Source organism: Heterodontus francisci, chromosome 6 (assembly GCF_036365525.1).
Source record: "Heterodontus francisci isolate sHetFra1 chromosome 6, sHetFra1.hap1, whole genome shotgun sequence".
NCBI classification, from domain to species: domain Eukaryota; kingdom Metazoa; phylum Chordata; class Chondrichthyes; order Heterodontiformes; family Heterodontidae; genus Heterodontus; species Heterodontus francisci.
Window position 1 is genome coordinate 42,257,671 of NC_090376.1, and position 14,885 is coordinate 42,272,555.

General features: G+C 41.1%; 1 protein-coding gene across 1 annotated transcript in view; it reads left to right on the forward strand.

Moving 5' to 3' along the window:
• The first annotated feature begins 821 nt into the window (after window positions 1-821).
• Window positions 822-14,885, forward strand: part of ubl3a (ubiquitin-like 3a) — a 91,176-nt gene continuing 77,112 nt past the window's right edge. Inside the window, exon 1 of the mRNA XM_068033531.1 lies at window positions 822-1,442. Within this exon, the coding sequence (XP_067889632.1) occupies window positions 1,416-1,442 (27 nt within the window). The 5' untranslated portion in view covers window positions 822-1,415. The remainder of the gene's footprint in view (window positions 1,443-14,885) is intronic.

Genomic DNA, 14,885 nt, shown 5'->3' on the forward strand with positions numbered 1-14,885 from the left:
GAAAATAAACAACCACAGATGACTTCAGTTGGTACAAAGCCAAAACATTTAATTTTAAAGTTTAAAATGTTTCCTGGTGTTCTACTGGATTGTTTTGAAAGTATAACGTTAGCAGAGATAGCCAGCTGACATTTAATTTTTTGCAGCATTTTTGGATGGTGGTTTCGAGCGTGCTCCTTTGGCTTCAACTGCACTTTCCCGCCCGCTGACCATAGCTCTTGATTCGCTTCACATTGGGTTACTGTAGACGTTGACTTAGTTTCACTTTACGTAATAGTGAGGAGCCGGCAGTACAACTAAGAAGTTGGCTCATTGCTTAGAACAGGTCCTGGTGTGTACCCAATAGTAACCTGACCTGCAGAATAAAGGTGGCATTAATCAGCAACTGGTCTTGTGTGCCAACCTGGCAATGCTTGATGATGGTAACACTAGGTGCCACAAAATGAAAACGTGTCCTGTTTTTCATCACTAACACCATATTAATGAATATAGATATACGTAATTCGTTGATGTAACTGATACAAAACAAAGATATTAAAGCCATAAAATCCACTATCATTATCCTAATAGATTGATCCCAAAGGCCCTCCTCCTTTAAATGCCCACTCACATGCGCAGAATACGGGCCAACGTGTGGGTGACGTTTGGAGCGCATCGCCAATGCGGCATGGTGTTCGCCCTGCCTTGTGGGAGTTGTAGTCATATCTTCCGTACTTTGCGCGTGATGATACGGAATCCGTTCCGGGTGCACACCACAATTCCCAAGATGCTGCCGTGGCAGATCAGACCGGAAATAACGCAACGCCCCGTCGCTGTGCGATCAGCCTTCTCCCCGTGCGCCATATTTGTTTGAGGGACAGAGAGAAAAAAATGACAGGATGAACGGCTGGACTGGGATTGTCCTGAAGAGATACAAAATGAGAACTTAGCAAGCTGTCCTTCCAGAATATGAAAGGGACAACGCAGAGGTTCTGATTGTGTCAGTATTTTAAAGTGTTGACTGTGTGAGCCGTCTATTTTAAAGGATATTTCTTTTCAGTCTTCACTCCTCTAACTTACGGTGGAAGCAAGTTTGTGCTGTGCTTAGATCGGCTGTGCCTGCAGATGAGACAATTCGCACATTTTTGAACTTAACGACGAGTCTCTCCTTTTCCTCAGCTGGCTTTTCAGAGACCGTCGACGGGCAAGGAAAAATATTGACACTTTCTTGCCTTTAACTGTGAACTGAACAGCCACATTAAGGAAGGCTTGTGTTTGTTTGAAGACGGAACTCCTGTAGTTGGTTCTGAGTTTCTATTTGTTTTTCTTTTCTGGATTGAATTCCGCCCCGTTGTTCTAAAGGAGTTTGGAGACTGAGCGGAGGGATCTGCGAATTTCCCTGGCAGTAGTTGTCTAATAGACGGATACAATTAAAGATGTCAAGCTGTATACCGGCGGACATGGTAAGAAACATTACATAGGTTATATACTCCGCTACTGTCAGTTCCACTGCTAGTTCATTTACCGCATCTTTACATCCCACCTCCTCAATAGTGGAGGCATTACTAAACGTCAATGGTGGTCGCAAAGGCGTCCAGGAAATGTCTACCTTCCAAAGTGAGAGTATGAGGTTTAGCTGAACTTAAACACAAACTATTTGTAGCTTCAGTTTGGCCATCGTTATTTTTCAACTAGTAAAAGAGCTAATTTAATTACAAATTCACTGTATATTTTAAAGAGCTATGTTTATCAAGGGGCACTCTTATTTCAAATGCTGCTATGACCGACCGATCTTATCGAACTGGAGACTAAACATTAACCAGGGAGGCACGAGGTTGCAGTTATTTGCTTAATGCACATTTTATTTGCAGTGTTTTTGATGGTGTCGGATAATCAGTGGGTTTTATGTGATGTGTTTTCTGAAATTCATTGTGCATTAGGAATACATTAATAGATCTTATGTACGTGTGGTATCGGGGTGGCTCCTGTAATGTATGTATGTTCAGCAAGGGTTGAGGTAAAATGTAACAGAACCGGTTTTCGTGTGGTTCTTGCCTTTGATACGCAAGTTCAGTGTAATTTTTTCAACCATAAAAAAAAAATTGACTGCATATGTATATCATGGCCCATACTAAAATTGCAGTTGTCCATACAATGATGATCCACTGTTGAAACGATGAAAATTATCAAATAGGGAGTTCCTTTTATGCTGAAGCAATATTTTGGTCACTGGTTGATCCCGTTTTTCAATGTGTGACACTGCTAGGGAGAAATGATTCGTTGTTGAGAGTGTAGTTTCTGAATAATATCTGTAGCTGCAGACATGAACCAGACTCAGTTGGCTTATTTTGATTTCTGTCGGAATTAAATTAGGATGTAGAACTATCATCATCCAACATATATTTTTTAAATCTATAAAGAATTATAGGTGATGACAATAAATAACCAACAGTTTTCATTCGGTTTTATGCTATTTCATTAATTTGGTTAACTAGTAACTCCTTCCCTAAGCTGCTTCCTTTGCTGTATTCTGTTCTTCATAGCTTTGATTTGATTAGATTAGATAGCCATTAATGTGCTATTAATCCATAACAATGCACTATCATGAATGCCAAGTATAGAGTCACAAGGATACATGCTTGGCAATGTTCATATTTATTGGAACACTTACTTGCATTTACAATAGAAATAGCAACTGTAAGCCTTGAAACTCTTGACAAGTTATTTGTGAGTAGTGAGATAGGGAAAGACCTGGTCAGCAGTGCAGATAAAGGAAGGTATCTTAAAGATGTACAAGCAAAGTGATTGTTTGGTAAAGGATCGCTGTTCTCATGAATAAATCCTTGACACCCCTTTTTGTTTGAAAAGCACAAGAAACGTATACTGACACTTTTTTGTAACAATCTTGCATGTGATTTGTGCCGCTTGTGATGTTTGGGTGTGATTAACTCTTTGCTGTAAGTTAAGCATTTTTTTGCTTACAGTTTTTCCACAATGACTTCCTTTAAGTTACTACAAGCCCCCTGTGCTCTGAAGAACAACCTGTTAAAAGATACATAGGGTATTTTCATTTATATGTGAATATTATATATTATCTTAGTAGGGAGATATTTCATAATTTAGTCATTGTCATTACACATGGTTTGACCTTTTCATTGCTGACAGAAAATGCAGTTTGTGGTATTTTAAGTGAAAGTGGCTGAAGAGGGTAATGAACTAAAAGTGTTACATTTTTGAAGGGACCGTGTACAATTTGTAAATTGACAAAATGCGTATGTAACATTTATATTTCCTGTGGGGCGAAAATCTTGCATTTGAATGGTGCCTTCCAGTACCTCAGGACGTCCCAAGTGCTTTACAGCCAGTTAAGTACTTTTTGAAACGTAGGTGTTACCGTGTAGGAAATGCGGCAGCCAATTCACACACAGCAAGATCTCTCAAACGGAAATAAGATAATGCCAAGATAATCTGTTTTAGCAATTAAATAATGGCTAGCAAACCAGGTACAACTCCTCTGCTCAGAATAGTGCCTTGGGTGTTTTTAAAGTCCACTTGAGAGGGCGGACAGGGCCTCGGTTTAATTCCTGATCTGAAAGTCTGCACCTCTGATAGAGCACGCTCTCAGTAGTAAACTGAAGTGGTTTGTGTTCAAGTCTCTGGAGTGAGACTTGAACTTATAACCTTCTCACTCAGGCAAGAGTGCTACCGGGGTTTCAAGAGTGACCTGTAGTATTTTTACATTATTCTACTGTTGTGTATGTAGAAATTGGCCCCATTATATTGTAGGGTGGTTTCTATAGCAGATTATGCAGATTTTTCAAGTTACTGTTTGTAGCAATTTCCCAAGAGACATGACATAAAAACTCAGTTCTGTTTCAGTGGTGTAGTAAACAACTTTTAAATCAAGAATTGAACTTTAAAGGTAGTGAAATCTAATGTTTATGAAAATACAGTTTGTTCTTGATTTTTGAGACAAATGAGAGATTGGAACAGTGGTTATTTTCAATATGCAAATTTATTTAAAATGTTTTGATTTTCTGAGATCATTTATTAAAGTTCTCTTTTGGCACAGTAGGGCTGGAGAGGAGAGAAAAATTTATCAACGGCAAAATTTATTTCAACAAGGCGGCAGAGAACTTGGTATGAATTAGAACATTGTTCTTTTGGAGCTGAGGTTGAATGCAATCTGTGCAGAAGAGATTCAAGTGTCTTTCTGATGCCTGTAAAGATCCTGTCTTAACTTCAATTCTCCAACCTTAATTGAGTTTTGCTCTGTAACTTAGCTGATACTAATATGTTTCCAGACCAGTCTCAATGGTTGATCTTTGGGGCCCCTCCCCTTTTAGCGCTGGTAATTGGAAACTTTCTGTTTCTAATATGAGGATAAGGCGAAGCTGGTCTGTCTTGTACAAAGTGAGGGTCGAATTCAACAGTAAACAGAAAGTCTTTACTTCAGTTTTTGATATAAAGATGGAGGAGATGAAACTGAGGAGTTGCATTGTTTTAAAAAAAAAAGCCTCTTTAATGTTTCTCAGATTCTCACTTAATGTCACATTTGCCCAGTTTGAAAAGCAGTAACAGGGTTAATTTGAATAGGTGGTTGCAGTTTTAGTAATTTAATTTATTGTTATGTACATTGTATCCTATGGAGCAGCTCGTTGTAAGCTGCATAGCTGTCTGCTGAGTTTGAGACTTAAAATAACAGCTTTTAGTAATCGTTTGAAATTATCATTTTCTGAGCGCATATATGTCATTTACTCAGCCAATTGATGAAAGTACATTCCAAAGTCTGGTTCCCTGTAACAACTGTGACAGCATTCTCAGAACAGGGTTTAAATGGAGAAGGGATTGTGGGAATTGAATTTGTCTGAACTGTACTAAAAAAATGTGTTAATTGTATATCAACTGGGTGTTTAATTGTTTTCAGGTGGTGGGCATGAATTGGGAACTAAAAAGCAGGCTCAGAGTTTTGTTGGTTGGAGGTGCATGATATGCAATGCGTTTCTCTGCCAATAAAAATTTGTAAGCATGTAAAGACTGGACTGCAGTTTTCTATCCTTCACTGCCTGGCTATCCAAATTAGAAGAAAATGTGTGCCTGCATAAGATTAGCTGGTTGCTTTTAAAGTTAAAAGTAGTTTCAACCAGTTTGTAAAGATTGCAAATATTGTTTTGCGTCTCACCCTATATGTGCTTCCATTATTTTGTTCCACATTGTAACAGTGAATAAGATTGCTTTAAATTTCAGTGCCTTCTATATACTATTTAACATTCTGGCAGTGTATTATAAATCTATAACTTACATGGGTGACAAAGCAACATATTAATGTCTGTGATGTTAGTTTTGCCTTTGGGGATTGTGTCACTGAGCTCCATACTAGGGGACTGAATTTGTAATATGCTCAAGTGCAGCACTGAGGAAGAGGTATATTGTTGGTATGCCAAGTTTTAGATGAGATATTCAAGTGGATATTAAAGATAATGATACCATGGCCTTATTGAAGAGCAAGGAGTTTTTCCTGTGTACTAGCCAACATTCCTCCCTCAGTGCAAATTGCTAAAAATACTGGGATTGTACTGTGTACAAAATGGCTGATTTTCTACATCAGTTAATGCACTGTGTCTTTAGCCCTTTAAAATGTTTTAGGGAGATACATATGCATGTTTCTGTTGGTCTTGATTTATATTTGAAGTGCTTTTCTTCACTTTCTTCCATAGTTTCTGGCTACTTGGCAATTTTGTTGCTAATATTCAATCAGTATTTATGTAATTAAACTAAGTTCTTCTAAGAGGGTAGAGGGTTTTACTGGGACATGTTGATTTTATTACTTGACAGGAAAAAGGTGTTTGAGGAAGTCACTATTTTGTACTGCGTTATGATGTGCCTGTGTGTACACATTGTAGATAAAGATTGCAACAAAGACATACCTCAAATTGCTTTAAAAATACTGAGTATATCGCAGCTTGCTTTTGTAAGCTTTTTGTTCTGTTGCAAGACCATGTTTTTAGTTTTGGCTTTGATATCAGTACTAGACTGAATATATAACCTTGTGGAAGCCTTTTGATGTATTTTCATCAGGTACAGAACATCTGTTGACACACATTCATGAACTTTTTCATCCTCTGATAAAACAAATTGGACAGTGTCTTGAAATATTTTACACTTGTGCATATTTTTCCTTTCTCACTGCTTCCTCTTTCACACAGTCTACTTTCAGCCCTTTGCCAATACTTGTTTGATTCTTCCACAATAACAATGAGGTGTCAGCCTGATGAAGCTACAACACAGGACTACTTGAATGTCAAACAGCGGAAGCAGTATTCAATAGACAGGCCTAAGCAATCCCACAACCACCGGATCAGATCTAAGCTCTGCAGTCCTGCCACATTCAGTTGTGAATGGGGGTGGACGATTAAACAACTGAGGAGAAGGCAGATCCACAAATATCCCCATCCTCAACAATGGGGGAGCCCAGCACATCATGCAAAAGACAAGGCTGAAGTGCTGACTGGCTGATCCATCTCTGCCTCATCCTGAGGTCCCCAGCATCACAGATGCCAGTCTTCAGCCAATCTGATTCACTCCACATGATATCACGAAATAGCTGAAGGCACTGGGTACTGCGAAGGTTATGGGCCCTGACAACATTCCATCAATAGTATTGAAGACTTGTGTTACAGAACAATCCGCGCCTCTAGCTAAGCTGTTCGATTACAGCTACAACACTGGCATCTACCCGATAATGTAGAAAATTGCTCAAGTATGTCCTATACGCAAAAAGCAGGACAAATCCAACAAAGCCAATTACCGCCCTATCAGTCTACTCCTGATCATTAGCAAAGGGATGGAAGGGGCGGTCAACAGTGCTATCAAGTGGCTCTTGCTCAGCAATAACCTGCTTAATGATGCTCGGTTTGGGTTCCACCAGGGCCACTCAGCTCCTGACTTCATTGCAGCCTTGGTCCAAACATGGACAAAACAGCTGAACTCCAGAGGTGAGGTGAGAGTGACTGCCCTTGACATCAAGGCAGCATTTGACCAAGTATGACATCCAGGATCTTTAGCAAAATTGGAGTCAATGGGAATCCGTTGCAAAACTCTCCACTGGTTGGAGTCATACCTAGCACAAAGGAAGATGGTTGTGGTTTTTGGAGGTCAATCATCTCAGTCCCAGGATGCCACTGCAGGAGTTCCTCAGGGTAGTGTCCTAGGCCCAACCATTTTCAGCTACTTCATCAATGACTTCCCTTCAATCATAAGGTCAGAAGTGAGTTTGTGCAATCAGCAGCAAACAATGTTCAGCACCATTTGCGACTCCTCAGATACCCATGTCCATATGCAGCAAGACCTGGATAACATTCAGGCTTGGGCTGATGAGTGGCAAATAGCACTTGTGTGGTACAAATGTTAGGCAATGACCATCTCAAACAAGAGAGAATCTAACCATCTCCTCTTGATGTTCAATGGCATTACCATCACTGAATCCCCTACCATCAACATCATGGGGGTCACCATTAACCAGGAACCGAACTGGACCAGCCACATAAATGATGTGGCTATAAGAGCAGATCAGAGGCTGGGAATTCTGCGACGAGTAACTCTCCTGTCCACCATCTACAAGGCACAAGTCAGGAGTGTGATGGAATGCTCTCCACTTGCCTGGGTGGGTGCAGCTTCGACACTCGAGAAGCTCGATGCTTCCAGGATAAATCAGCTCACTTGACCAGCACCCCATCCATCTCAAACATTCACTTCCTCCACCAGCAGCACACTGTGTACCATATACAAGATGCACTGCGGCAACTCACCAAGGCTTCTTTGACAGCAACTCCCAAACCCGCAACCTCTACCACCTGGAAGGACAAGGGCAGTAAATGCATGGGAACACCACCACCTGCAAGTTCCCCCTCCAAGCCACACACCACCCTGACTTGGAATGCTATCGCCGTTCCTTTGCTGTCGCTGAGTCAAAATCCTGGAACTCTCTTCCTAACAGCACTGTGGGTGTACCTACCCCACATAGACTGCAGAGTTCAAGAAGGCAGCTCACCACAACCTTCTCATGGACAATTGGGGCTGGGCAATAAACGCAGGCCTAGTTAGCAACTCCCACATCCCACAAATGAATTAAAAAAAATTACACTTAGTTAATTTTAATGTAGCAAAACAACCCCAAGAACTTCAAAGGGCAGACAAGGCACTGAGCTATGATTGTTGTACCATCAATGGAAGAGCCGAAGGAGGTGGGGTGCACAGCAGGCCGGAGATGGAGTAGAGACTATGAAATGGGACTTTAGGTTGGAGGAGATTGTAGGAATGGGGTGGAGCCTGGCTTTGGAGGAATTTATTTTGATGTCATACCTTCGGGAGAGGTGGAGCTGATGGAGAACAGTGCAGACAGCGTTGATAGGTGAATGGAATTTAGCAAGACTCCCTAGGATGAATATCCCTGCTATTTTTACACATTACAGGAAGTAATTTTCCTCCATTCTGTGTCAGTTTCTAAAATTTTGATTAAGATCAGGAAGCTAATGTGTTTCTGCCATTGTAAACCTGATACGATCTCGGGCATCTGTCAGTATTGTTTGAACAAATTACAGAAACTGAGACAGTTCCCACTGTTAGTATTAATAGCAAGATAATTGTCAAGAAAACCCTATATGCCAAATGAGAAATGTTAATTTCTTCAGTTGGAAACTTAAATTCGACTTGTAATGGAAAAATTCTACAGTAACTTTAAAAAAAGAAACTAGCAGCCAAGATGCCACTGCAGTTTGCATTTGAAATACCAGGAGACTGAGCTGGAGTCAAAGTCTTAACAAGAAGCCCAGCCAGAACAATGCTTTGGCTACCTGAGTAGGTTAGCAGATCACTTTCGTTAGTGGGACATTCCAAATCATCTCTAGGCATTCATAAATGGAGACATTCCTCCAGGGGATAAACCCTGACCACCCTACCTGAGAAAGCTGTAGGTTTTTAGTCTTGGGAGCTTATTAAAAAGATAGGGGATTGAGATAATCAGGTGAGATCAGTCCATCTCAGGGGAGTTGTTACACAGACAGAGACTAGCAGTAACTGCGTGGGCAGCAACAGAGAAGGCTGCAGGCCTCCCTTTTTCTCTCTCCCCAGAAAACATCAAGTTTGAAAACCGTCTGTGACTGGGGGACCCTCCAAGTCTACAGACTGCTACAGCCAGTGACCAGGGGGAAGAGAGCCAAATACAATTCTGCCTTCAGGAAAACCCTGCACAAAGCAAGCCAGCCAAAGTGCAATTTGACCAGCGAGGACTTTAAGAATACAGTTTCAGCCGAGTACTCTTAGATCATCCACTTCACAGACTGTGTATTTGAGTTCCATTTTTTCTGGACTTTAATCCAAACACCAAATCTATTTTTCCCTCTCTAATCTATTTGTCTGTGTGCGATTCTCATGTGAATGTGTAGCGTATTTTTAAATTGAGGTTAGAGTGTTAAGTATAATAAACTTACCTCTTACTTGTTTAAACTCAAGAAAACTGTCTGTGAAAGAACCAATCACAGTAAAGATAAAGCACTCACGGGGGCGAGCACAATCACCCTTTAAAAGGAATAAACCCTGTTGCGGTCAAATAAGAGGGCAACCTCAGACCCCTGTTCACCTGGCCATAACAATGCACAGCCAACAAGAATGTTGCACATATATTCTGCTAATTAAATGGGTTAATTGAGTGTTTTGTCATTTTAAGCACCAAACTCTCGGTTGTGAACTTCTGTCCATGTTACTTTGTGGTCCTTTCAATTTTACTTCTACTGGACTGCTGTGCTCATCTAGGGCTATAATCAAGAACTGATCCAGCTCATCCAAGGCTTGCCGAAGGCTGCGTCAAATTTTTAACCTTTTGTGAGCTCAGGTAGATGTATAAGAGAAACTAGTAGAGTATTTCTAACTTCATTTCTTTCGCCTGGTTACCCTCCATTCCCTCTTCCTTCCAGAGAGGTGAAGCTTTTTATTTTATTTGTTCATGGGAAGTGGGCATCGCTGGCCAGGCCAGCATTTATTGCCCATCCCTAATTGCCCTTGAGAAGGTGGTAGTGAGCTTCCTTCTTGAACCGCTGCAGTCCAGTTGGGGTAGGTACACCCACAGTGCTGGCGGTTAGATACAACTGAGTGGCTTGCCAGCCATTTCAGAGGGCATTTAAGAGTCAACCACATTGCTGTGGGCCTGGAGTCTCATGTAGGCCGGACCAGGTAAAGACAGCAGATTTCCTTCCCTAAAGGACATTAGTGAACCAGATGGGTTTTTACAACAATCAACAATGGTTTCATGGCCATCATTAGACTAGCTTTTTAATTCCAGATTTATTAATTGAATTCAAATTCCACCTTCTGCTGTGGTGGGATTTGCACCCATGTCCCCAGATCAATACCCTGGGTTGCTAGTCCAGTGACAATACCACTACGCCACCGCCTCCCCATAAACGACTGCTGACCGACTTCCAAGCTTCTGATTATGCTCCCTCATAAGTCACTGGGCTTGTAGCTGAATACAATTTTTCATTCCTTTCTTCCACTGGGATCCAGCTGAAACTGAGGCAGTATTTGCCAGTTTCCATCTTTTATGGAAAGTGATATTGGACCATCATTACAAGTGAAACATTTTAAGCCTTTGTTCCTAATATGACTTGTAACTGACTAGCCATGACCAGTGTCTCTACACTGGGAGTGTCGGCCTGAGAGAGGACACTGATATTGGAGCACCTGTCCTGCAGCTAAATCTACAGGATCTTGCAGAGGCACTGCTGGTGATATCTCTCCAGGGCTTTGAGATGCCTGCTGTACAGTGTCCATGTTTCTGACACATACAGGAGGGCAGGTAAAACTGTGGCCCTGTAGACCTTGAGCCAGATTTGAGGTCTTTGTCATCAATCAGTCTTCATCCAGCAACTGAAGGCTGTGCTGGCACACTGGAGGCGATGCTGAGTTTCATCGTTGATGTCTGCCCTTGCTGAGAGGAGGCTGCCAAGGTATGAGAAGTGATGCACATTGTCCAGTGGCTTGTCGTGGATCTTGATAGTCGGTGGGCAGTGTTGCGCTGCAGGAGCAGGCTGGTAGAGGACCTTTGTCTTCCAGATGTTTTAGCTTAAGGCCCATTATTTCATACGCCTCCATGAATGCATCGACGTGGGTTTGAAGCTCGGTGTATTGCAGCCTGATAAGAGGTTGGGAGTGACCTTGGTTCTGAACTGGAGGCAACGTAGGTTAAATAGTTTCCTGCTCGTCCTATAGAGTAGATCTACCCCGGCAGGGAGCTTCATGGAGATGAGGTGGAATGCCCAGGCAGTGATCAAGCACGAACAGCGGAAGGAGCATTCGGAAAATCGAGCATCCCATCCACTTGCCTCATCAAACACCACCTGCCCCACCTGTGGCTGTGTGTGTGGATCCAGAATTGGATTATTCAGTCACCTAAGGATCCACAACCCTGGAGTGGGAGAAAGTCATCCTCTTTCCCGAGGGACTGCCTAAGAAGAAGGATATGATTTGTGCTTTCAGAAGAATTGTTATTTCACGGTTAAATAAATGAGTCAGAGAATATAAATAGAACTTAATTTGTGTAATACACTAAATAAAACTAGAACAGTTTTAGCTGCAATTTCTTGAGGTCTTACATCTCAGTCTGAATTACACACATTACTATGTTCATAGATGGTGATTGTGAGCAACTCATCTATATAATGTGCTTTATGAATTTAATATGAAACACTTTGTTCAGAAAAATCAGTCAAGTTGGGAAGATTAGTGCAAAATATTTCAGTGAATTCCTGTTGAATAAAATTTGGCAGGTTATTTATTTATTGGGTACTGACTATACGTTGCTTTTATAGTATTAAAGCAGTAAAATGTTCTTGCAACATTTTGTACTTCTAGAGTTGCTCTGCCCTGTGAAATTGGTGCAGTTGTTGGTATTAAAATGCTTTGGTTTTGGAATCTTCAGGTAATTGAAAATATCAAGTGCTCATTATTTGGAAAACACTTTATTATTGGAGGACCATTGTTTCTGAAATTCTGTTTCTAAATCCTGGCAACCATGTAGTTGTACAAAACTTAAGCAATGACCTCAGTTAAAAGTAACTTTATTACAATTTCTTTAAGGATCATGAGATAATCCTGTGTTCCAACTGAGTATTGCCAAGTTTACTGGAATTCTGTGGCACAAACATTGGTCAAAGATGGGGAGCTCATATAATCTTATTGCTTTTATACGTTATGCTATTATTACAGTCAAGTGAGGAGGGGTCTTTTCCCTCGTTTGACCACAACAGGTTTAATTTTTTTTAAGTGGATGTACTGGCCAATTCAGTAGATGTTTGGTTCTTGTTATCGTAGCGAGTAATCAATCAGGCAGGTTTTCTCGAGTTTAAAAAAGAAAAAGGTTAACTTTTTTTTGTACTTGAACCGAACTAATTAAAATAATAAACTACACACCAACTTTCTCACACACTCGCGTGCATACGCCCGCACACACATACATGCTAGGGGTTTACACACACAGGTTACAGAGTGGGGAAAGGTAGATTGGTTGAGTTAGAGTCCATAGAAAAAAAGGGGTATAGAGTCTCGGGGGTTTGGTGATTCTATTGGCTTCTCGCTGAATTTGGTGGCCCTGAGGCTTTTATTTTGAAGAGGTAGATGACTGGTTTGGTGAGTCTCTTGGAGACAGCGATGCAGAGGATTTACTCCAACGGGGTTTCTGATTGGAGCTGAAAAGGTGGTCAGTCAACAGGTAGGATTTGAAGCTTGCAAGCTGGAATAGAGAGAGAGAGAGACCCCCACTTGGGTCTGCAAGTGTCAGTCCAGATGCTTCTCATTGCTACTGTAGAGAAACACGAGCTTAAAACCACAGATGAGGAGGGGCTTGTCGCGTGACACTGTGATTCAAGCATTGTCACTAGTAGTATTCTTGCTAAAAGAACAAGCAGTTCCCTTAAACTTCCTAGGCCTTGGTTCTTGCTGGGGTGAGCAGACATTTCATCTCCCCCCCCCCCCCCCCCCCCCCCAGGCCTTGCAATGTCGGATACAGTGTTGCAAATTAGTTGGCCATATTAAGCTGCTAGCAAAGTCATCTTTTATCTGTTCTTCAAAAATCAATTCAGATCTCTTAGTTGGTGGATTGAAGAAAATTATCATTAAACAAAGCAAGTTGGCGTGACACTATTGGGTAAGCTTGCTCAGGTTATGATTTTCTTGTTCATCTCATTATTTTGTGGATAGGGTAGAATTACAAAAATGTCCTAATTTCTAACTGGCCTTGAGCCATGCAGCTCCAGCTGTTGGAAGGTGGAAAACCTGCTCCCAGCTGAATTAGCACAATTTCAGCAGTAATGTCAATGTCACATCCCTTTCCCCTATGGCACAGATGCCAGCAGAGAGAGAGAGATGGATAGTTGCCCTTGAATTTGAGTTGTGTAAATTGTCACGTTGATGTATGACATGCTGAACAGTAAGGTTCTTTGCTTAATAATGCGCAAGTTAAAAGTGTCACAATGCAACTATTCTGATTGATAACTGGAACTTTCCTGCCTGTATTTTGGTAGTTTCTGGTTTGTTAGTTGTGGCTTGCTGAAATCAGCTTTTTTAAATCCTTCTTAGTTATGCATTTGTGATATGGAGCAAGAAATTGCCAAATCATTTTTTGATTTGCACAACATGGATTTAAAATACATTTAAATACAACCAGCTGCCGCATTGTTTGATTAGTTTAATGTTGAGGCACAACTTTATTGAAGCCTTCTTTACTGTCATCTCATTATCTGTAACCATGATGATTTTTCTGACTGCAGCAGATTTATGACAAACTTATTTTTAAATAACAGGTTTAGTTGAAAATGTTTTTGCTTTGAAGGTAGTCCACATTTGGGTATAGGCTCATTGTTGCCAACACTTGAAGATGGCTCAGCCAAGTAACGATTCTTGAGTTTAGGTAGTGTATGTTAAGTGACTCCCCATGGGAGACATCGCAGTTGAGCTAAACCTGTAATCTTCCAACATCCAATTTCCAAGCTCTTGCTGCTACCAGAATTAAAGCTTCTCTTCCTCTCCTGTATAGCTTTGTACTGTATCATGCAGTGCATTTGCTCCAATTATATTGCTTGAAATCTATTCTGCAACCATTGAATTCTTATGATTGCTTCACCACATGATAGACATGGACCAATCTTCTAATCTGGTCTGAGAAGCCTATGACAAATTGCTTGCATCACTTCCAAAGCTGTTGCTTTATTAGATCTGATTGATCTAAAGAAATTCAGCACGAATGAGAACAGGCTGAGCTGCAATAATGATGGCTACTCTTCTGGTTTACCTCAATACTTCAGAGGCCTGGATTAATACTCAAGAGAACATGAATTCAGACCCATTTGGCAGTTTGAGAATTTGAATTAAATTTAAAAAGTAATCTGGATATAAAAACTCCAGTAAAAATGACCATGAAGCTGTCAGATTGTTGTACAAACCCAGCTGGTTCACTAATGTCTTGTAGGGAAGAAAGCCTGTAGTCTTGCCTATATGTGACTCCAAACCACGTCATGATTCACTCTTCAGTGACCTCAAGTCCCTCAACCAGGAAAACTAGGCGTAGGCAATAAATGCCAGTCTCGTTCTTAAATCTTTGAACAAAACTATTTTGTTTTCACAAGGGAGTGAGTGAGTCTCCGGATCTTTTTATATGTGGTAGTTTCTGTCAAAGTTCAGATTCTGAAGTTGGTGCTTTTTCCTGAATCTGACCTTACTTTACCCAGCTACAATGTTTGTTCTGCACCCCCTACCTTTGCCTCCATCCAAATTCCTTCTAGACGCAGCCAAGAGCGAGAGTCCAGATGGCTGAGTTGCCTGCCCCGTGCCAGGGCTCGGGACATCTGCTCGGATCT